Genomic DNA, 23,265 nt, shown 5'->3' on the forward strand with positions numbered 1-23,265 from the left:
CCGCAGATACTTTAATCAAAACAGATGACAGAAGTTCTTACTTCAGAACTTATTTTTTTTTATAACAATGTGTGGTATTTACTGAGGATCAGCTTTACCAGTACTTTAAAAAGTATTCAAGGGGTTAAGGTACTGTGAATGAGTATTTTGAAAACAGAAGTTATTTCTTCTGGAGAGTTTTATGCCAATCTATTTTGTCAGGATGCATGTGCCACAGATACATTCATATGGAGAAACTAACATGAAATGTGGTGGTGTTTTGGATTTAGAAGGTTTAAGGTCTAAGGTTTAAGGGGAGCTTGAGAACTACTGGTTTTGTTAGCTTCAGTTCCAATGAAATTATTCAGTGTGGTAATTTTTTTTTTTTTTTTTGTGATGGTACGCTCAGTTTATATTAGATTCCTGTTCCTTGGGTACTGAAGGACAACACAGGATAAAAATAAAATTACACTTGTAGCCCAGACAACCAACTGAATAATGGGGCCAGCAGGTGAAAAGAGGTGATTCTCCCCCTCTGCTCTACACTTGTGAGATACCATTTGGAGTACTGTGTACAGTTCTCGTCTCCCCAACATAAGGACATGGAACTCTTGTAGCAAGTCCAGAGGAGGACCACAAAGTAGATAAGAGAACTGAAATACCTCCCCTATGAAGACAGGCTGGGAAAGTTGAGGCTATTCATCCTGGAGAAAAGGAGATTGACTGGAGTACTCATAGCAACCTTCCAGTATCTGAACAGGACCTACAGGGAAGCCAGAGAGGGGCTCTTTATCAGGAACTGTAGTGATAGGACAAGGAGTAATGGATACAGATGGAAAGAAGGGAAATTTAACTTAGATATTAAGATGAAATTTTTTACATAAGAGTGGTGAGACACTGGAACAGGTTGCCCAGGGAGATTGTGGGTGCCCCAAACTTGTCCTTGAGCAACCCAGTCTAGTGAGAGGTGTCTCTGCCCATGGCAGTGGGGTTTGGGACTAGGTGATATTTAAGATCCATTCCAACTCCCTTAACATTCTATGATTCTATAAGTTATGTAAATTGGCAAAGGATAATAATATTAGAGATGAACTTGGATTTTGTACCTAGGGACTCTTCTAACCAGTTCCTGACTTCAAAGGTATTTATTGCTCATGCTGTTTATGATTACACAGACTTGTTTGCAATTAATGAGATTGGTTCAGCTTTGATGGAAACTACCTTTTAAAGGCCAGGATGCTTCTGTTTCTCTCTTTTATTATGTTGTTTTGCCATTTACCCTGCCTATATCTTCTGTGCATTTTTTTTTTCATGGTGGTAATACCTGCTACAAACTCTTCTTCAGCTTCTTCTTCTATCAGTGACATTGTCTCTCCCCAGGGTTTTCTTCTGCTGTGTCAAATTTCAGCTTGTAGAGGAAAATCCTGTCAGAATAGAAATAAAGCATTGCGGTACCCCTGTCTGTAAAGTAACTCATAAGAGTCTTATGTATATATATTAAAATAAATAAGAGTGATTAATACTGTTGAGAAAAAAAAAGGTAGCTAAACATCTATGAAAGCAAGCCAACCAACAAACAACAAAACTCTTGAAAAATGTGCAATCCTTCCATTCAAGAAAGCAAACAAAGCTTCATAAATCAGCTAGGTAATGCATATGACAAGTAGCATAATTTCTAAGTATAGCCTTATTCTCTCCCCTTTCATCATTTCATTAAGGACAAGAACTGGTTAGTTTTATGATTTTTTTAATTCCTGTAGTATCTTGTGGGTACTACTGCAGTCTAAATTATATAGATGTAGTTACAAAAGCAATTCTTACAGATAGGAAGCATCTGCTCACTACATTTTCCAAACTATTTCAGTACTTTTAATGAAAAACATATTTGATGTTTGTCTCCAGGAGGGAGAGAATAATTAAGTATCATGCTTGGGGGAGGTTTGTGTTTTTAGCTGAAGTAGCGAGGCTGAAGCTTTAATAATAGGAAATGTTATAAACCAAGGATACTAGCTGTAGGTAGCTTGATTCCAAAAGCTTTGCTCTGGAGAGTGTCTTCTGAGATAAAGTATTAGGATGAGTCATGGAGAGAAACAGTTGCAGAAATGGATGATAAATCATTCAGAAAATATTTTAAAATAGATTTAGAATTGGATATGAAGCCAGGGTAGAACATGAAGGAAAATGATCCCATTTGTCTCATACCTAAGTGGATTTTAAGAGTGTGTTTTAAACTAGTGGGAGTTTCCATATGGACTTTGGTATTTGTTCCATATCTGAGACACTTTGCTAAAATAGTGTAAGGAGTTAGTGAGGAATAACTTATTTGGGAGAACATGGATGAATGGCTGTACTTCTGCAGATGAAGGATTTGTCTAGCCAAGCATCTCCTCACTATGGCAATGTCTAGTAGCACATATCTAGGAAAGAGTTCTGGGGTTAATCATTTGTGCCTTTCACCAGAAATTTTCTGAAAACTTTCAAATCTTCTCCATTTTGTGGCTGAAGAAATTCCTGAGACTGAGGTGATGTATTTTCCTCTAAGAACTATAAATTATTTTTTCATGTTTTCATCCAGTGGCATTCTGCACCCATGCAAGCTTTTGTCATCAATTTTCTACATCTCCTGTATCTTAGAGGAAAGATATCTGAACATGGTATATGCATGACACGTACACAGCCAATACCCATTCTGTCTCTTGCTGTCTAGACATACTCTTGTAGATTAGACCAACAAGAACACCCATTACAGTCCTGTAGTGGTTGTTCATGCCTGACTTTCTGCCATCTCTATACCTCATGCAATCAGTGATTTCTTGTTTATTCCCTCTCCATCCTGATTATTTAGTGGTTAGCTTAATATTTTATCAATACAGACTCCGTTATGGTCTTTCACTACTGTGTAACCAACTCCTCTTTAACAAATTGTTGATACTTGAAGTCCTTGATAATAGTTTACAGCATGTGGAAGGTGCCACTAATGTATAAACTGCCAGTGACACATCAGTTGTGTTCTGCCTACCTAGAAAGGAAACAAACTTCAGTAATCAAACCAGAAACCAACCTTTTCCCCCACAACACTTTCTTCATAACACAGTCAAGAAATTAGGCAGGGAGGGCCACTTGAACATGAATTCTGGAGGAATTTCCTTGCCACTCTGTTGCTGATAATCAGGAATAAAAAAACCCCTCATGTGATCTGCTGCTGTTAAACTGATACAGACAGTAAGTAGTCTGTGATACAAATAAGGTATTTAGCATACTTAAGTTCTAATCCCACTGTATGTCCAAACTGTGCTTTAATACAGTGTAGATAAGTTACATTTTATTCTAAGGCCACCAAAGATTAAAATCTACTGGAAGCTAGTCCTGTGAGTATCCCTGACAGGAATTCCTGTTTATATTACAAGTAGAAGGAATTGTTGAAACTGGTTTTTTGTTATGTTTTGTTTGGTTTTTTTTATTGTAACTGGCAACTTCTTTAAGTTCTCAGAGCTCAGAGCTCAACATTGTTGTGTGAGAAATATTGGTAGAGCTCTTAATTCATTTATTTTTAACCCAAGAGTGCAGGACACACAGGCAACCCTACTGGAAGCTAACTGGGCCACAGAACACTTTACACTTTTCCAATCATTCTCTGTTTACTGAATGCTTCATTTAGCTTAGGCTTCCATCTCTCAAAGTCTTCACAGAGACATCTAATTTATTCCTTAGTAGGGGAAATATGGTCTCTTCTGTGTATTAGAAAGATGTTGAGTGGGAGTTTAATTGATTGAATTAATTAATGAATCAGAAGGGAGATAATTTTGTTGTGGTTACAGTGAAGTTCTTCTGTAAGGTCTTGGACATGTACTTCATGTTTCTTCCCTCGAATTCCTGGTTTTTAATCAGAAAATACAATATGAACATGTCAAATTACACTGAATGTCAGTTCAACAATTACTATTTGAAATTTTACCTCATTAAAATACAGGAAAATTATGCTCAAAAGAATTGCCAGCAGTGACTCTTCTGAGAACACTACAATAGGTTGGAACAAGAACAACTGTACAGCAGAACTAAAAGTAACTTCAAAGAATCCTTAATTCTGTTAACTTCAAGAATCTGGATTTTATTCTAAGTGTGGAAGTTTGGTCAGAGACAGTTAAAAAAAGTGTTCCATGAGCTATCTCTAATTCACGTATATATTTCTGATTTACTGCAGTCACTATGCAACTTTTTCTGTAACCGTCTTATATGTTATTCTCACCAAACAATAAATTCAGTATATTTTGGAATCACTTAACTATTTTAACTAGTTTCAGCTCATTTTGTTAGGGCTATCTCCCTCTGCCTGAGAAACTTTCTGTTTTGTCTGACATTAAAAATCAATGTGCTGCCTAAAAATCTAGGAAAAAAAAATGCTTCTAAACTAAGAGTACGAGTACAGTCCTGAGACTGGAATAACAGGTTTCCATTTTAAGCATACTATACCACTTTAGAAACCAGAGTATTCTGAATCTGATGGCAATGACAGCAAATCTTCTTGTGGTCTTTAAATTAGTTGAAACTAATTGTTTTAAATCTTTGATTCTGAGAGCTTTGGGTTCCTAAAGGTATTTTGAATCATGGTCAGAAGTTGCTCTCAATAAAGTCTTTCTAAATCATTATCTTGTAGTATGGTATTATTTCTGCCTAGCAATAGCTTTTCATGGTAGTAATTTTAAAGAGTTAAGTAATATGTTTGTTACTTGCTCTGAATTTGTGACATGTTACATGAAGACTTAACAGCACTATCCAAGTACTCACAACAGGCTTGTATTGTGAAAATATTTGTTCAAATAGATGAGTAAGTGTTGTGGGGAGGATTGTTCTTTTTCTTTCTTACCAGGAATTCCTTTTATTTACATGTTTTTCAGATAACGGAGGACAGACTTTGGCAGGTGGGAATAACTGGCCACTGAGAGGGAGAAAATGGACCCTCTGGGAAGGAGGAGTGAGAGGAGTAGGCTTTGTTGCGAGTCCTTTGCTGAAACAAAAAGGTGTAGAAAGTCATGAACTCATCCATATCTCTGACTGGCTGCCAACACTGGTGCATCTTGCTGGAGGACATACCAATGGCACTAAGCCCTTGGATGGCTTTGATGTTTGGAAAGCTATCAGGTAACTTGCATGTCAAATTACCAAGTCAGCATTCTGCTATAGGAATTTAATCAGCCCAGAAAACAGAACTGGATCTAGGAGGAAAATATTATGTGTTCCTTTGCCTAAATAAAGGGAAGGTATAAGTGTGGTTAACTGTGCTGTCCATGAGAGAATTATCCAGGTTTCAGATTAATCCTGTTCAGAGATACAAAGCCTCCGTACAGCTTTAAGTAGAAATTTGGAATTTTTCAGTATAAACACAACAGCGCACAAGCATGGTATACTTTTTCAAGAACACTCTGTGATCCTGAAGTATGTTAACTGATTTTGCACAGCATGGAATATAACTAAATTTTATGGACCAAACCCTGCTCTCTACAGAGCCTAGTTGGGTGTCTCTGCAGCATGCATCAGGAACTGGACACAAAAAAATCTATGCAGACATTTAACTCACTGAACTCAGATTCCACTTTGATGGGTTTTTAGCTCAATACAGGACTTAGCAGGCTGGCTCAAAGTGTAACCTTTTGCATAGGCCTGTATCGTGCAGTGTCTCAAAAAGTGTATGAGATCAAGTACAAAAGTAGAACTGACCTGGTTCCTGAGGGGTCATGATGCTGTGACTGATTCTAGCAAGGCGGAATGCTGAGAAGCACAGTGCGGACATGCTGAGATGACTGGAAAAAAGAGCCAACATAGCTCTAGCTGGGTAGACACTGTGACCAAACCACTTTTACTGGGCTCTGTCTGACCCTGTGCACCTCTCATGCTTGTGAGATTAACTGGGACATCCCAAACCTCCTTAGTTCAGATAATGGAGTCTTCTGGGCACTAAAAGAAAAATGAGTTAAATCCCATACATTTTCCTTTGGAAAAGATTAATAGAAGTGGTTATCACAAATGCTGGGTATTGGGAGCTCTGGGCACATGTGGGTATGTGCTTATTACTGAAGCCTTGGGCTCAGCAGAGTAAGGAGAATAATAGAATGTATAAGAATAAATGAAATAGACATGAACTGGTAACAATTCTTTGCCCTGGGAACAAACTATCAAAAGAAACTCTGGTGTTACTCTTTGCAATATCTTCAGTCAGGACTTATGTTCAGTCAGTCCTTCATCTTTCAAAGCCTTTTCTTCATTTCAGTGTTCTTTTATTCCACTAAAATACATTACAAAGTCTTTAAAATCTGAATTTCTGCAGAATTTTAAATTTCTCTGACCAACCCTTAGTTTTGCAAAAATTGCATTGGTTTAAATTCCTTTGTTCCTTCCTCTTTTGGGCTGCATGTAATGTATTAATTGGTAGGGCTAAATCGTATTGTCTGTGTTTTTAGGAGTTGTATTTATTTTAGTAGGTCGTTGAATATAGTTTTAATTCACAAGAATTATCTAGGATGGAAAGTTTAATACTGCTAAAGCAGAATAAAAGGACTAGCAATTCTGTTTCCTACACGCCGTTCATTTGAGGATTAGAGCTGTATTTCTTTTGGTAACCTTTGTTGTGTTTTTATAGCAGGTAGACTGTATGTATTATGTGTGTTATAACCTTTTGTCGCCTTCTTGGGGTTCCCACCCCGGCTGACAGGAGAAATGTAGCTGTAACAAATGTGTTCATGTAGCAATTGTTGATTTCTGTGCAATTTTCTACATGGTACATTAAGATAACACTGATTTTTGTGTGTCTTAGTATCCTAGACTGTGAATTACAAGAATTAATCTCAATTCCTAGACAGGAATGAGCAGGACTGCTGTTTCGGTTAGGGACTGAGATGAATAATTGAGAGTTAGGGTAGGAAGATTTTAACCCATCTACTCATCAATCTGTATAGACCTTGAAATAAAAAAAAAACTAAAAGAACAAAACCAAGCCCAACATCCCCTCCCCAGAACCAAATCCTATATCTTCAGTTAGAATTATTTTGTTTATACCTCTGGTAGATTTACCTTTTTTGAAACTGTAAGCTTGGTTTCATTCTTAGTGTTGCCTCTTTCTGAGGAGCTGAGGGGTTATTTTCAATACTGGCTGGAGTGTGCAGGAAGCCTATGGCATTGTGCCCAGGTGTATTGTATGGCTCTCTTCCAAGTGGAAGAAGATAACGGTATGTATAATTGAGGCCAGGGACCATTAACTGCCAGGAAGGAATGGAGACTCCCATCCAGCCAGAAAAAGAAAAATGTTTTACTTGTCAGTGTTCCTATGGGAAAACTTAACATCAGCAAGATCCAGAACACACTTAAACCATAGGCTTTTCTTCCAGCTACCAGTAGAATTCCTGTCTACTTCAGGTTCTGTTTCAACCAGGTATTCTTTGCAATGGACCGGTCTGCTCAGGTCAGGTTACTTCAGCAGGAGAGTTACATGTTGGGAAGGATAGGTACAGCTGTGCCAGCACCCTACTGACATTTGTGTCTTATGTCTTTGTAAAGGGAATGAATGCAATGTTTACTGGCACTGTTGTAGGGAACAGGTGACCCTCCCCTGTGGTTTTACTTCTGTCAGCAGAGGGCCTCTGTCTGGGCAGGTAAAAAGTCAGGTTTTTTAATTGTTAGGCTGCTCTTTGGCTGTCCTTGCAACCAAAATGTCACATTTCACATGATTTTCCCATGTAATCAGGATAAATGAGTGTATTAAATTTCATGATCATAACTCAAAAGGTCACTTGAATATTGGATAGCAAACAATGAAGGCACAGTGCCCTTTTTATGGCATCTGATGAAAAGTTCAAATATGTTGCTTTGCTTGGACTAGGGAGCTTTTAATGAGTGAAATTATAATTTGCTAAGATCCTAACTCATTTGAAAAGAGGAAATTGATAGCCACTCACCATATTACATCTATGGGTTTTTTTCAGTCCAGTCTCGTATTCATAGATGCATGTGCTTCTTGTGATTCTTTTTTGGGGGGAGAGGGCACTTAATGCTGAGCTTACTGTTTCTTATGTGTGTGTTCAAAAGAAAAAGAACATAAACTTGGAGCCTTGATTTAGATATTCAAAACAATATATCAGACAGTACAGGTATTCTCAGAAGTCACAAAAATATTGAATCTGTTTCAGTGATCTGTTAATGATCAGTATTTAAAGGATGTGTTCTTAATATGCTATTTATGTAACAATATTAAATAAAATAATATAATTTAATAATTTATAATAAAATACTATACCACTGTAAATAAATGTTTATAAATTTAATACAATATAGAAATATTATTATATCTACAAAACACAGAAATTAAACTCAAAAACAATACTGCTTTAACACTGTATCAGTGAGAGACATAATAGAAGAAGAATGTGATTTCATTTAAAATAGAAAGTGAAAAAAGGCAGATTTTGCTCACACTCTCACAGCCTGACAGTCTTACTCACCAAGAGGCGTGTGTGTGTGTCGGAGAGGTCTGCCCAGCAGCCAGGCACCGGGGCACAGGATTTCAAACCATCCACCTGGCATCCCAACTCCATGATGCTTGTGAACAGATGTTGGGCCCAGCATCTATTGCTATGGTTGAAAGGTCTGGGGATGCCAGCTTGAAGTCCTTCAAGCTCCTTCTGTGTTCTTCTTAGGCTGGGTACTGTGCACAGGTTCTGGTTATGCCTGTTTGTAATCCTTTTGATGCTGCTTCTATGTTCTGCTCCACCTCTGTGAGTCCCCAGGGGCCATCACTGTTTTGTCTCCAAATGTCCCTGTGGAACTGCTCAGATGTATTGATGTCTTGTTAATATGCTAGTCTGGATTGTCTAGGCTCTAACATAGGCTCTAACAAGGCCCTTTGCCTCCACACAGAGACCTTCCCAGTCTTTCTCCATCCATACCAATCTTGGACTACTTCATGCAAAATCTTGTTGAAGTGCATCTTTAGACCAGTGATTCATAATTTTTATTTTTCTCCAAGTACCTTTGAAATGAAATTTAACTTCCCCTCTTACTCTCTAACTTCTTTTTTAAAATAACTTAGGATAGTATCACTGTGTCAACCTATTCTTGGATAACTATCAGATCTTTCCAGTCTCAAGTATAAACCTTTTACATAAATCATAGTAGATTTCCCTTTTCTAATGCCTTAGATTATCATGGGTAACACTACAATATATCTGGCACCTCTAAAACCATGTTACAGATTATTTCTGAAAGTACAGTGATAATAATATATTTTACAAAAACATTAATTGAGAATACCAAGGACAATACTAAAATGCAACTAGTCAAGGAATCTAAACTGTACTGCATATTTCCAAGCAAGTATCTGAAAAGGCACTCGCATTTCTAACAAACATCTGTTCTCCAGATGCTTGCTACTCCATTGAAATTGAGATACTAGGCAAAATAGGTTTTTTTAATGTATAAATTTGCATTGGTTGGCAATTTTTTTTTGTATCTCTTGATTTTAAGTACTGAATTTCTAACATGTCCATGCTCAGAAGAGGTATTTTATTTTGCATTAACATAAAAATGGAAAAGTAAATGGTAGAGTGCATAAAGCAGTATGATAACACATGAGAGATTCAGGATAAAATACTGTAAAAATAACTTATTTTGTAAACGTTTATTAGTGAGCATAGACTTCCAAGTTTTACTTACTTATTTTGCAGGGCAAGTTTCAGTTTTACATTTCTGTAGTATTGGAAATATCAGAATTGATTACACGAAGTAAATGAAGAAAGATCAGTTTGAATTTTGTATACCAAATGCTTACATTCATTTTTGGAATTAAGCACCAGTTTGAAACAAAACTTTCATTGTTTTGGTATAAATTAATGCTGAAGAAAGAGCATCTAAAGCTGAGAGTAATGTTTATTTCCAGCATATCTGAAATATATTTATTTTGTGAAAGCACTACAGATATGACCCAGAGAAGTATGGCAAGGTTATAAAGGCTGAGATTTTGCAGGGTGACACTGAGGATGTTTTTGTGCCAGATAAACATATTTACCCTGAAAAACCTTGAATTCCTTCCCAAGGACTTGTTTAACAACAACAAAACTGAAAAGATTGCATGTAGATGTTTGTTCATACTCACTAAGGAATAATAGATCTTTCTATAAGATTTAAAAACTTTGCAAAGGAGAAGATAAAGCAGTGTTCTCAGCATATACTAGCTGATTGTCATACCAATGCTGGAATTACACTGTATGCTTTCATTAAGATGTTCTTACTTAGAGGACTGTTTTGGAAAACAATAGCTTTTAGCTGCTTAAATAATTAAGGCATCTTAATTGTTATACCGTCAGACGTGGTAGAATAATAACCAGACAAAATAAAAAGTTCCTTATTTTTAGGTAGAGGGATGAGGTATTAAAATACTGAAGTCTAAAAATGAACACTCTAAAATTAGAGCATTGTAATATATGGTTACACTGGCAGTTACTAAAACAGAACAGCAGGTTTCCCTGGGGAATTTTGTTTTCTTTGTTGTAGCTGTGTTGGCTAGACTATATTCCTGGTGCAAAATGTCCTTGAAGAACATCTGCCGAAGTGAATCTGCAGTACAGTCCGTGTCTGTGTGGAGTTTTGTAAGTGGGAAGGAGGACAGAGTTTAGGCACAGGGAAAGGGACCTCTGTTACACGTGTAAATTCCCTACTTTTGTCCCCAGAATGTTGTTTCTGTCTTCCTGATGTCTTTTACTGTCAGACAGGTGCTTTCTTCACCATACAGTGGGTCCCAGTTTAAATGAGACAAGGGTCTTTTACTGAGGATGGGTTAGGAGAAAAGACCCAAACCTCTCTTTCTAAGCAATTATAAATCCAAAATTAAGAGGCTCTGATTGAAGGAAAACAAATTATGGAAAAGGGAAAAAATAACAGCCCTTTATTAAAAGGTATGTGTGTATTAACAGAAACATGGAAAAAAACCACAAGTGAAACAACCAAGCAATACTCCTATATCCACCAATAATCCCCTTCAAGAACAAAACCGATAAACTGGCAAAAGGAAAATTAAACTTCAATTCTTGCACCCTTTGGTGCAATTCCAACCACAGTCAGCAGGGGGCGCCATCCGGTCACTGGAGATGCAAAACTTGTAGTGTCCTATTGTAGTCACCAGGTGGCGCTGTTGGATCACTAGAGGAGCAGAACTTGTAATGTCTGGTACCCGTCACCAGGCGGCGCTGTGAGATCCCTGGGTGCCGCCACGTGGGTTGGGGGATGGGAAAGGAAATAAAATAAATAATAAAAAAAAAACAGCAATAAACCAGAAGTTCTCCCAATGGAAGAAAACTCACGATCTCCGACTAGTTAGAATCCACCTCAGGCAAAAACTGCAGCTGGCAATGGCTCAGGGCAAAAAGAGACAGCAACGAACTTCTCCTTTTACGATGTGTCCTGCCGTCCCCGGCCCCAGCCAAACACCGTAGCCCCCCCAAACTCCTCCCACTTCGTTGCCCAGGAGACAAGAGGAAAAAGTAAAGTGCAAGTCCTTATCTGCCTTGTCTCCTAGGAGACTAATGTCCGGCCATCAGCCATGGGGCTAGGTCTTTTTGTATTCTGAAGTGCTTATCTTGATAACCAGGGGGGAAGGGAGAAAATTCTTCACTTGGCTTATGAGAGCTAGCTAAAACCATGACACAGTGCCAAATTCTTTTCTCTGGCTATTGTTTTATGAATAATATGTGCTGGTTATAAGCATCCATGTTGTGCACAACAGCAGTTCAGTACTGCTTCATAATGCTACAGAGCAGGAATGCCATAAGCTTCAGGGAGTATATCTCATGATTATATGTAAATCCCATTTCCAAGTTACGAATACCATTATTCTGTCCCAGAACAAAAATGGATTCCATAAAAATGACAACTGCAGCATGACAAATTTAAATTAATGCAGGTGTAATCTTTATTTTTTGTGTTCTACCACCTGTACAATAATGTTAATAGCCATGTTTAGTGTATAATATCCACTGTCCACATTAAAAGTTATAAAGGAAATTATCTTTAATGATATGATATTAATACAAGTCTGCTTGAACACTGTGAATATAGTTGGTATAATCATAGACTCCTATGGAATTGTAGAACAGGTTGGGTTGAAAGGGACCTTTAAAGGTCATCTAGTCCAACACCCCTGCCATGGACAGGGACATCTTCAATTAGATCAGGTTGCTCAGGGCCCTGTTCACTTGACCTTAAATGTGCCCAAGGGATAGATCATCTGCTACCTCTCTGGGCAACTTGTGTTTAACTAAACACTAAACAATGTTTAACTACCAACATTGTAAAAAATTTCTTCCTTCTATCCAACCTAAATCAACCCTTCTTCAGTGTTAAACCATTTCCCCTTATCCTGTCACAACAGGTCCTGATAAAAAGTCTATCCCCATCTTTCTTGTAGGCCCTCCTCATGTACTGAAAGGCTGCAGTAAGGTCTCTCTGGAGCCTTCTGTTTTCCAGGCTGAACAACCCCAAAGTGCTTTAGCCTTTCCCCATAGGAGAGATGCTCTAGTCCTCTGATAATTTTTGTGGTCTCCTATGGACTCTCTCCAACAGGTCCATGTCTTTCCTGTGCTGAGGACCTCAGAGCTGGATGCAGTGCTCTAGATGGGGTCTCATCAGAGCAGAGCAGAGGGGGAGAATCACCTCCCTCAACCTGCTGGTCACAGAGCACTGTGTGAATACTGAATGCATAAAGTGAATATCGAATGCATAAAGATGAGAAGTAAATTTGGGAACTTATTTCATTCTTCTGTATTTGTCTCTGGTGGAAGATACTGAATTACTTAACATAACTCTGGTGGTCTTATAATATAATACTGAGAAATGTACATACAGCTCAAAAACTGCAAAATAAGAATATCTTCTCGGGCAGTTACTGCAGAGTCAATGACACGCTATAAAATTTGCATCCTCATTTAAGTTGTGCTAACTGGTTCATGTTACTGTTACCTATAAACATATGGCAAAAGGCACACTTGAAAACAGCTGTCAGTGGAGCACATAGAGACAGTTAGAGTTTATTAACTCTTAGATGAAATTTGTTTAAATAAGGCTGAGTGTTCCTTAGTTAAGAGTGTGCCTACTATAGATATTGGGGAGGGGGTGGTGATGGAATTAACCTTTCACTCACATTTAGGGAAAAATATTTTTGTGGCAGTTTTTATACATTGAATTACCAACACTGAAGCTTGATTACTATAGTTCTTCTGTATTAATTACAATAGTGTATTTTCTGAACACATTTAATCATTCATCCAGTTCTCCTTGTTAGTTCTGTACTTATTCAAGATGTGTAGCATCCAGAAATGGTTTTAGAAATGCAGTAGAAAAATATTAATTTTAACTATTTGTTACTGAAAATTTTAAATTACAGGTAAATATTGTTAATTATATGTTTTATGTATTAAAATAACTGTGATTTTTTTAGCTCTCAACTAAGGTTTATATTATCTGTTGTTTTTATTCTTAATGTCTAGCAACTTAGGGGCCCTGGTTGAATTTTTGAGTCTTAAGTGAAGCTCCATAATGAAAAAACCCGGTTTAATTTACTTGGAAATTTCTAAAAGGATGTGTTTAGGTCCACTATCAAATGATAAAGTATTGTTGTGCTTTGATGTAGCCAAAGTTCTTTCTAGTTACATGTTCCTAGTTATTTTGCCCTTTATAAGGAGTCATTTTTTTTTCCACTTAACTGAGAAAATTTGCGGGTAAGTTCGGAAGCTTATTACACACCATCTCTGTGTAGCCAATGGCTAGAAAAAGAAGGATGATTTTTTTTTTCAAGAAGGTTCAGAATATCTAAATAATCTTTGTGAGATCAATTACAAATGAAAGGTGGGGGTTTTTGTGGGATAGTGATGCCTGTGGTGTTTTTTGAGGCACCCAGACAAAATGCTTTCAGCACTAGTTCAGGTATGCAGAGAGCATAGCAAATGCCATGCCAGCTTATGCTGCGAAATTTGATTCTTAAAGCTGATTGTTGTAAAACCCTGCTTTGGTAGGGCCACTTCTGTACTCTGTAAACTTATGAATAATCCCCATAAGCACCAGTGAAGTTAGGGGAAACTTATAGGGGCAAAAGCTGTTTCTACTAGGCTAGAAAGGAGCATTCAGATTAAAGCTGATAGTAATGAATTTACAGAGCTCACTCTGTATTAGGATGACAAAAAACCAGAATCTTAATGAGTTGTAGAAGGAAATTAATATTTCCTTTCGAAATCTCTCTTAGTGAAGGAAGACCTTCTCCCAGAGTGGAACTGCTGCACAACATAGACCCCATGTTTGTGGATGACTTCCCATGTGAGTATCCTATTGACTGCTCAAGATTTATTAAACATACAGTTTATCTTCTGAACATTTCTTGTTTTCTGTAAGTGAAGTATTTCCTTTAGGGTGAAACAAAATACAGTAGGATACCTTGTACTTTTAAGCAAATAGCTTTAAAATACAGAAACATTGTCCCCTAGATGCTGTAAGTACTTAATCATGACCAACATGCACTTCCTACTTCAGAGAGCTCTGAAACACTGGTGAGTAATGAATAAAGTACTCTGGGACATGGAAAGGTTGAGGATCAGCCGTGTGCCTGAGGTGCATGGGGAGGCACACTGCCAAAAACCCCTTCCAAACCCTCTCTTCAGTGTTCCAAATGAACTGCTCACCCTCATGCATCTTGATAGAGCTATATAATATTACCTTGCAAATGGAAAACTTCAGTTTGTGAGAAGCTGAGAAGTTCCAAGCCTTGTGATTGCTTTTGTTCTATAATCATGTGGGTTGGATCTTCAGTGCCACAATCCCATGAATTGAAGCTGAAGTTTGCTAATTCTATAGCTCTTTAAGCACCATCTGTTTTATGATTCAACGTTATTAGTTTGCTATGGACTACAAACTTTTGAGGCAGACATTTTTTTCAAACAGAACATTGGAACAGGCCCTTCCTAGTATTTTTGTAGCATTTCTGTATTTCATTAAATAAAGAAGTAAATCCAGGCAAAGGAGAAGTAGAGCAATGGAGACAGTGATCTGCTGCCAGCAAGGCAAATACACATTGTACTGCAATAACTGGATGAAAAGGGGTAAGATGGCCTTTTGCAATGCACATCTGGTTCTGTGATGCTTTTTGTAGAAGGAGCAACATTGTGCCTATCTAGTGCTGACTGGGCAGCACTGCCTGCAGATAATTCCTACATATGGATTGAATTAAGGTGTAGCTACTCCAATTTCCCTTCAAAGAATGCTCAGTGAATATGCTCAGTAGCATTCCTAAATGATGTTTTGTCCTGACGTGGTGTTGTCGGGCATACATCAGAGACCATCTTTTCCCTGTGGGAATGGCCTATGATTGATTTCAGCAGAAGCGTTTGAGTAGACAGATTCCTGGTGTAAACAGAAGTGGGACAAGTAGAGATTTTCAGGACCCTGAGCTCTTTGGAAATATGTCACCAGATTGCTTTCATGATACCATGCTCTGATGATCCTTCTCTGTTTGTGACATACATCATGGCTTTAGTTTTTGTGTGCATGGCATGAAATCTGGGCAGGGAGTGGGGCAGGTGGTGAGAAGCTGTAATAGCATAACTCTTGTGCTAGATGAGGTGTGGTTTTTAAGTGTCATGAACAGAGGAAGGTACATGCATACCTGTGAATTTACAATGTTTTATGTACTATTCAAAACTAGAGTAATTAAAAACAAAAACTTAGTTCTTCACCAACATGTTTGTATGCACCATATAGGGTTTCACTATCTCTTCTCAGGCCTATACTTTAGGCAAATTGCTTTGTGTCTTAGTGAAATTATGCTTTGTCATATAAGAATTAAAATTTCTATTTAGCAGTCTGAGTTATTAAGAGTAATTGTATGTAAGTCAGCTGATTCCTGCACACTGTTTTTCATATGTGGAAACTGAGTAATAAGTTTCCATAAAAAGTGGTGTCTCTATTAGGAAGACACAAAGCTGAATACAAGTACTTTCATATTTTCTGCAAATATCATGGCTCTCTTTGTGCTTGTTTTGTTTTGTTTCATTTTGTTTGGTTTTAAAAAGCATCTTAAACTGCCCATACAATCTCCCTGTCACTGAGGTGATAAACTGGGTTACTCTGGACTCTTGATCTTTCCTTGACTGTTTATCATTTCCATGTCCTAACTGTTTTGACATCGGAGTATTCTTATGCAGATTTTGCTGGGTACCCTCTAACTGCCAGTATAGGCCTTGACCTTCTTTATGCATATTTAGCTCATGTTCTAGCCAGCTTTAAAAAATCTCATGACATTAAATCATCTTGTATCAGATAAAGTATTCCTACTAATGCTTTCTTTTTTGTAGAAATTTGAATTAAAAAATGAAATAATAACTGAAAGACATAGATTAGCCAAATCTTTGGGTTTGAGGAGGATAGCAAATAGGCAAGTAAATCTCAAGATACTGTTAAATATTAAATTTTTTTTAAAAAGCCTTTCAGGTTGTTCTGTACAGTCAGGCAAGAAGACAGTTTACTGTTGTAGTTGGCATTAAGTTAGTATTTTACTTGAACTCAATGCAGGTTCAGTGTTCCTGAACTCTTGAGTGGTTTTACTTATAGTGTATACATTCTTTCAGCATAATATGTTTTTATTTAATGAATGCATTTATCTTCATCTCTCTCTAAATAACTGATAATATTTAGTAGCCTGAACTATGGGATATCTCATGTAATTAATTGGTTTCTTTTTTTTTTTTGAAACTGAAATAGGGAAATTGAGCTTTGTTCTGTTCAGATTTTTTACAGCAAAATAAAAATTCCTTTAGGGAAGAATTCATGTAAAAGAATTAGTTTAGTGTCAACTCAACTGTTACAGCCAAGCATTCAACAGAATGTTAAGGTAAAGTAATAGGACATGGTATCTTGATTACAGAACTAACAATATCTCTGCTGCTGTGGTCTGTTAGAACTGAGCTTGGGCTGTCTGTTTACTACTCGTGGGGTAACATCATATAACCTTTCAAGTTTTCAGTCTGAGCGCTGGTTTCTAACCTCCACTTACCTTTGTTTAGGAGCTGGAGCAGGATGCCCAATGGTAAACACTGTAGCCCTGCAGTAGTCTTGTATCAAAGTACTGTACTTCCTTCCTATTTATGATACTAAACAGCATAAGAGGGAAACCACTGTAAACTAGATTGCCTGTGGTTCCATTTTAAAAAAAGTGCAGTCAGGTCTTATTTCACTGACTCCTTCAAGTAATCGTCTTTTCTCTCAAAGGCCAGAGTTTCTTCATTCAAATATAAACCTTTCCTGTGGTCTGATACACATCAGCAGTGTTTTATGCTGTGATTCCTCATTTGTCATCTTTAATGCTAATAAAAGGTTTCCTGTCCCTGGCTGCACACTTTGCTTCCAGCCTCCCTCTGACCTCTGGCAGCCCAGTGGAGGGGCTGTGGTTGAAGCAATCATTTCTCTCAATTAACTGATCTGGCTTGTAGTACAGACCTACAAGAATTGTATTTGTGGAATGAAAAACTGGGGTGCGATCTCTAAAACTAGGATGAATAGAGGGGTGGATTGTGGTCTTTGGGTGTTAGGAAGCCAGTGCGGTGGTGAGCTATTGCCAAGATGTCCAGCTTGTCCTTTTCTTCCTTCACTTGTGTTAGATGTGGAAATTGCATGGTGACAAGATGATTCTTCTGCCAGATCAGCCTTCAGACTGTTCTGGTAGCCAGGTGAAGGAGGAAGAAAGGTTTCTACCACATCAGTCAACTGAATCTCCTTGCCCTGTAGCTGTATGACTGGGAGCAGGGAGTCAGTGTGTGGTTGGTAGCAGATAAAGGGACTGGCCACAGGATTCGTCAGCTATGATCGGCTCTGACCACCTTGGGAGTTTCCGTCAGAGGTGGTAGTTCATGGAGTTTAAGCTAATGTATCTTACTGCTGCTACCACAGAGGATATCCTGCCTCCCATGGTGTCTCACCACCACTCCCCTCTTTTGTGGTCACCAAAACTACACATAGAGCCAGGCTATGAGCCAGGTCAGGATATTGGTTCAGATTTTAATAACCCTTTTTTTTTTACCCCATCCGGATCTATGTTGGATAACCAAGTGCATTTTGGCACAAAGAATGGGATTAGAAGGAATTTTGGGGGACAGGTGAGACTGATTCTTTTGGCTCTGAAATCAAGCTCTGGGGTTTCTGTTGCGTGATATACGATGAAGTGATCCAACAGGTTTCTTCTGGGAAAGTGCTTCACTTTCTCCTCTTTCCATTCCCAGCCATGTGCCCCTAGTGCTTGTTATGCATCCATTCACGTCTTGGATACCTCCATGGACCTATCTAACTTGCTAGCCTGGTTTTCCTCTGTCATGTAGGTTGACTGTGCTCATTGAAGGGGCTGAGGGATGCCAGCAGCAACTTAAGTCTGGGGCAATGAGGGCTGTGTGGTTGGAAGAGGGGAGGCAGAAGCAGAGACAAACTTTCCAGTGCTGTCTGGCTGCTTCTGGAGCCAGAGCCTCAGGGGGAAGGAGTGGGAAACCACATCTGATTGAACCTTGCCATACTAAACCAGTCTGGTGAGCTCTGCAGATGCAGCTGGGCCTGCCCTCCTCAGAGGTGATTGCTCTTCTCCCTCCTTACTAAAAACCATTGCTTTTCTCTTTCTGGTTGTTTCTTTATCACATTGTTGATTTTTTTCAGAAGTGATGAATGTATGTCTCAATTGCTTGGTCTCAGCGTAGATTTGTAGTTTATTAGAGAGTTTAAAATTACGTAAAATTGGTATGAAGGATCTATTGTCTTTCAGGTTTGGGTCTGAAACATATTTTCTGTTAGCTTTAAGAATTCAGTAGTAAAATAAGAAAATTAAAACCAGAAAGCTAAAATTATGTTGAGAGTATAATTTTCTTTGTAATGTATAGGTTAAGAAAACACAAATGAAATGCAACTTAAAAGTGGCACAAATAAAAAATCTTATTTACACACATTTGAAGGGAAAAAAACCAAAATTAGTTTGTCTCATTTTTGTGACTTTGTCTTTAAAAATTAAAAAACCAGCAAGCTGTTGCTGGTTTGGCAGCTGTGTGGGTGACATCCGCTCTGCCATTATGAAAAATCTGCTGTCTCTTAAACAGCCTTATGGCATTTCATCAAGTTGTGGTGATTCAGCTGAACTGAAACCCAACTGGATTTAAGTCTCAATTCCCCTAATTGCTAAACCAAACTTATTTCTGACCACACCATCATTGCTAGATGGCCTATCTTGAAGCAGTATTGAAACTTTATATCCCACAGAAGTTAATTTTATTTTGAGAATAAGAACTAAATGACATGCTGAAAGGAAATGTAGCCTTTAATTCAGAGTTGTTAATCAGAATCTGTCAGTACACACTGTATTAGTTTTAGTCTGATTGCTAAATTTATTAATGAATTTAGTGAATTTCACAAAGTCTTGTAGACTACACTGTAGCATCACTTTCCTGTCAGAAAAAAAAATGAATTTCTTTAATTAGAAAGATGTATTCAAAATAAATATGTTGTTGGTTGGAGCTGGTTTAAGCTAAAAAAACTTTTACCTTCATTTCAAATTCCAGACTTAACCATAAACTAAAACTTCAAACACATAATGACATTGTAGGTTACTAATTGTAGTCAAATTATTTGGAAGATACATCTATTCAGAGGCAGACATCCAAGACAAAGAACTTGTAAAAACATTTTGTGATTTTTCTCTAAACTTTTATTTGCCTTGAGCAAAGTTAATCAAGTTTTACATTGCTCTCCTTGACATTTGAAAGAAGGCATTACCTCATATATTGCACTAATAATTGCCAACATAAATGATTGCTTATAATGGACTAGGTCTGCTATATGCAGAATGAAGATGTGATATGTTACAATAGAGAAACCTTTTCAGTTCTGGGACTGATGTGTCATTCATGGGAATTAAAATTGCATTATAATGGCTGTAGCACTATATATTATATCTATGAATATACCAAAATAATTCATCTTGGTTAAGGAGTAGACAGTCTAGGCTCCTCTAGGTCCCATTTATTACTTATTTTCCCCAGGTGAAAGATGATTCCTGAGCCCTTGTAGGATAGAAATTATTTCTTCTCCAGTTCTATTACAGATGTTCTAGCTTGTTTAGAATTACTAATAAAACTAAAGACTAAAAAACAAAACAAAATTAAAAAATTCCATCATAATGGAGCTATTCAGTAACAGCAGAAGAGGCAAGGATGAGTGTGCTGATTGGGCGCTGAATGGGAAAAATATACTCTGTGTCTATGCCCTGCTTAAGGTCCAAAATCTACTCTTAGAGTCAAAAATATGCAGAAAAGTGACCAGTATGGTTTCTGGCTGAGCTTATATAGTGACAGCTGGAATGAGAGAATGGTCAAGAATAGAAGAAAACCAAGGAGGTTGTCTTTGTTTCTCTGAAACACCATTTTTCTACAAAAACATACATATGCCTGCTGACCACCTGAACTCTGTCATCTTTCCATTCTGAAAAAATAATAAATTGTAATGACTGTTTATAGGGCAGGAGTTGCCAACATGTTACCCTGAAGCCCTCAACCACTTCATGCAGTGCATGTCATGCTGACCTGGCAGTTTTGGATAGAGCTCAGCTCCACTCCTTAATGGGAGGCTGCTCTTCCAGCTAGCTCTGCTGCCATTCACATCAGAGATAAGTATTGCTTTTCTTTTGGCTGTCAGCTATATGAGTTTCTGGGGTATAGCTCTTGCTCTCAGGAAGTTTGGCCTGTGGTTCTACGTTGCCTTGGCACTTAGACCACCTGCATCTCAGTATGAACCATCCATCCCTGCAGTATTCAATACTAGAGGATTGCATGTTTGATGAGCCTCATAAATACTAATCCCCATATTTCCTTCAGGATTTAGATAATATCATTTAGAATTTAGAAATGTTAGGTCACTTGGTTAAGTGTCTAATGCAAGTATCATGACTGGAGTTCAGAAATCTGTCTATACTGCTTTTTTTTATGTTTATTGTACTCGATACCTATTTGATCCCAACGCTAACATTTTGTATTTTTATGGAGGTCTTGACATAAATGGCAGATTACATTTTTCAAATGAAATATCTCTGATCTGTAAGCCTATCAGATTTTAATTATGCGCAGGATATTAGAGTTAGTGCTCAGTTCTCTTTACTTTCAACACTGCAGCCTTACAGTGATGCAGAGCAGGTTTGGGCATTTCACATATCAGGCCATCTCAACATGACATATCTTCAATAATTCCTAAGTTCTATTCCATTCAGTTAAAATCTATTTCCTGGAAAAGTAAGATTTGGATTTTTTTTTCTTATTTGTCCACCTAAAGTAAAAGTCAGGCATTTCTTTTTGCTGTCTCTCATTTTGTGATGTTTGACATTGTAGGCTGTAATATTTAGTTTGCTCTTATTTAGAATAACTTTATTTCTTTTTTATTCTGTAATTGTGTAAGAATGTAACAACCTGGATAAATGATTCGCCCAGTTGATATGCAAAGGGATTTTTTGCTGCCCTGAGTGATTCTGGATTTAACTCAATTGTCTGGTGTGTTTTTTTGTAAAGATGTAGTCTGTTGCAAAAACTAGGGTGAATACTTTGAGAAAAGAATGGGAATATTTTCAAATATTTATTTTTGTTGAAATTAGGAAGAGTATGTATTTTGAAAGGTAAGAGACTGAACATGATATTCTAGTATAAATCTTTCCTTTCAAATCAAACATTACTATGAGAAAACTAACATTACAAAGAATAATACTAGATTTGTATGTTCACAACACTCAACTACGTGAATTAAGATAGGTGAACTTCGCTGGGTGAGTTCATGTACAGCCCAGCCCTACACTTGCCAACATGATAGTAGGAAGTTATAGTGTCTCAGGGCTCATCTGCTTCTTAAGTTCAGTATTCTATTCATTCTTCCAAGGTTAAGGTCACAGCTATTCCTCAAATGTTTTTATTTTAATAAAATAACAGAAAGACTCAAGAGTTTTGTAGAAAACTAATTACTGCCATAAAGCAGCAAAAGGTCACAAAATGTCTTTCCTCAGTGAAGTAACAAAATCCCTTATTCAGTAATTCACTGTCACAGTATAGATTGGAAGAGCCCTTGACATTTCCAGTTTCCTTGTTGAGATGAAACAATTGCTGTACACATCACAATTCAAAGAAAGAGACATCAGTTAAAAGTACATATATGCAAAGGCCTTGTAAGCCCACAGAGCCATCTGCATTTCAAAGTGACTGTAACAAGCTTGTCCTTTCTTCTAGCACATTTTCAGGGACTCTCACATTAATTAAGGCATCAGACCTACAAACATGAGTGCAACTTCAAAAATGAAACTTATAAATGAGGATAAGCAAGTATAAAAGTTATATTTCTGTAACTGAAATGGAAGAATCACCACTTTCTATGGCTAGTACTGACTAATGAACTATCTTTTAGAAACACTGTAGAATATGTATTTTATTTGCTGTAAGAATGAAGGAAAGGCTTTAGAAGAGTGAGCAGAAAAGCAAAAATGAATTGACTTTATCTGTGTGAAGAGGTAAAAGTGCAGATGGAAGAAGGTGCATTTTGTAACTTTAAGCCTTTTCAAAAAATGTGCAACATTCTCTGGTGAGAAGTTGTTGTGTTTGCTGTAGTACAGACCATCAGTTACAATAACAACCCACAGCACTGCAGTAGACCTTGAAATAGCCATGAAGAACTTGTTCAGCTCTCACATTGATGCTGTTTGTTTGTTATTGTGAAGAGGTAAAATGTTACTTAATTAAACAGTAGCTTAAATTCAAAGCTACCTTATAATTTTCAGCTTTGATTTCTATGAGATTTTTTGTCTTTGATGCTTCATAAAAAGGTAAAAGCCAAAGAAGCACTAAATAACATTAAAGTTTTGTTAATGTGCAACAAGCAATGTCTACTCAAAACCAGTCTGTGACCAAAGAAGATACTCTTATATAGACCTTCCTTAAAATAGTGTAAATGACCTACTGGGGCGTCAATATTTAACTTTTTCCCTAGTAGAAGATTTTTTTTCTGTCTTTTTCTGTTGATTTTCTCTCAGAAAGATTAAATTTGCCATGGATGTAAAACAGGAACAAATATAATAGTACAAGTGTTGATGAAGACTCTAAAATATATGTATTTTCTGAAACATCCGGTGAGCTCTAATATTTGGTTTTATTGTGGATGATGATGACTGTGAATGTTAAGATAGGTTCCACAACCCTTTTTTCCTGTTTC

The 23,265-nt window shown here is 37.3% G+C and overlaps 1 protein-coding gene across 1 annotated transcript in view; it reads left to right on the forward strand.

Moving 5' to 3' along the window:
- Positions 1-23,265, forward strand: part of ARSB (arylsulfatase B) — a 71,858-nt gene that overhangs the window by 26,754 nt on the left and 21,839 nt on the right. The window contains exons 5-6 of the mRNA XM_050329435.1: positions 4,875-5,118; positions 14,255-14,325. Of these exons, the coding sequence (XP_050185392.1) occupies positions 4,875-5,118; positions 14,255-14,325 (315 nt within the window). The remainder of the gene's footprint in view (positions 1-4,874; positions 5,119-14,254; positions 14,326-23,265) is intronic.

This window comes from Myiozetetes cayanensis, unplaced genomic scaffold, assembly GCF_022539395.1.
Source record: "Myiozetetes cayanensis isolate MyiCay16 unplaced genomic scaffold, myiCay2020 scf4, whole genome shotgun sequence".
NCBI classification, from domain to species: Eukaryota; Metazoa; Chordata; class Aves; order Passeriformes; family Tyrannidae; genus Myiozetetes; species Myiozetetes cayanensis.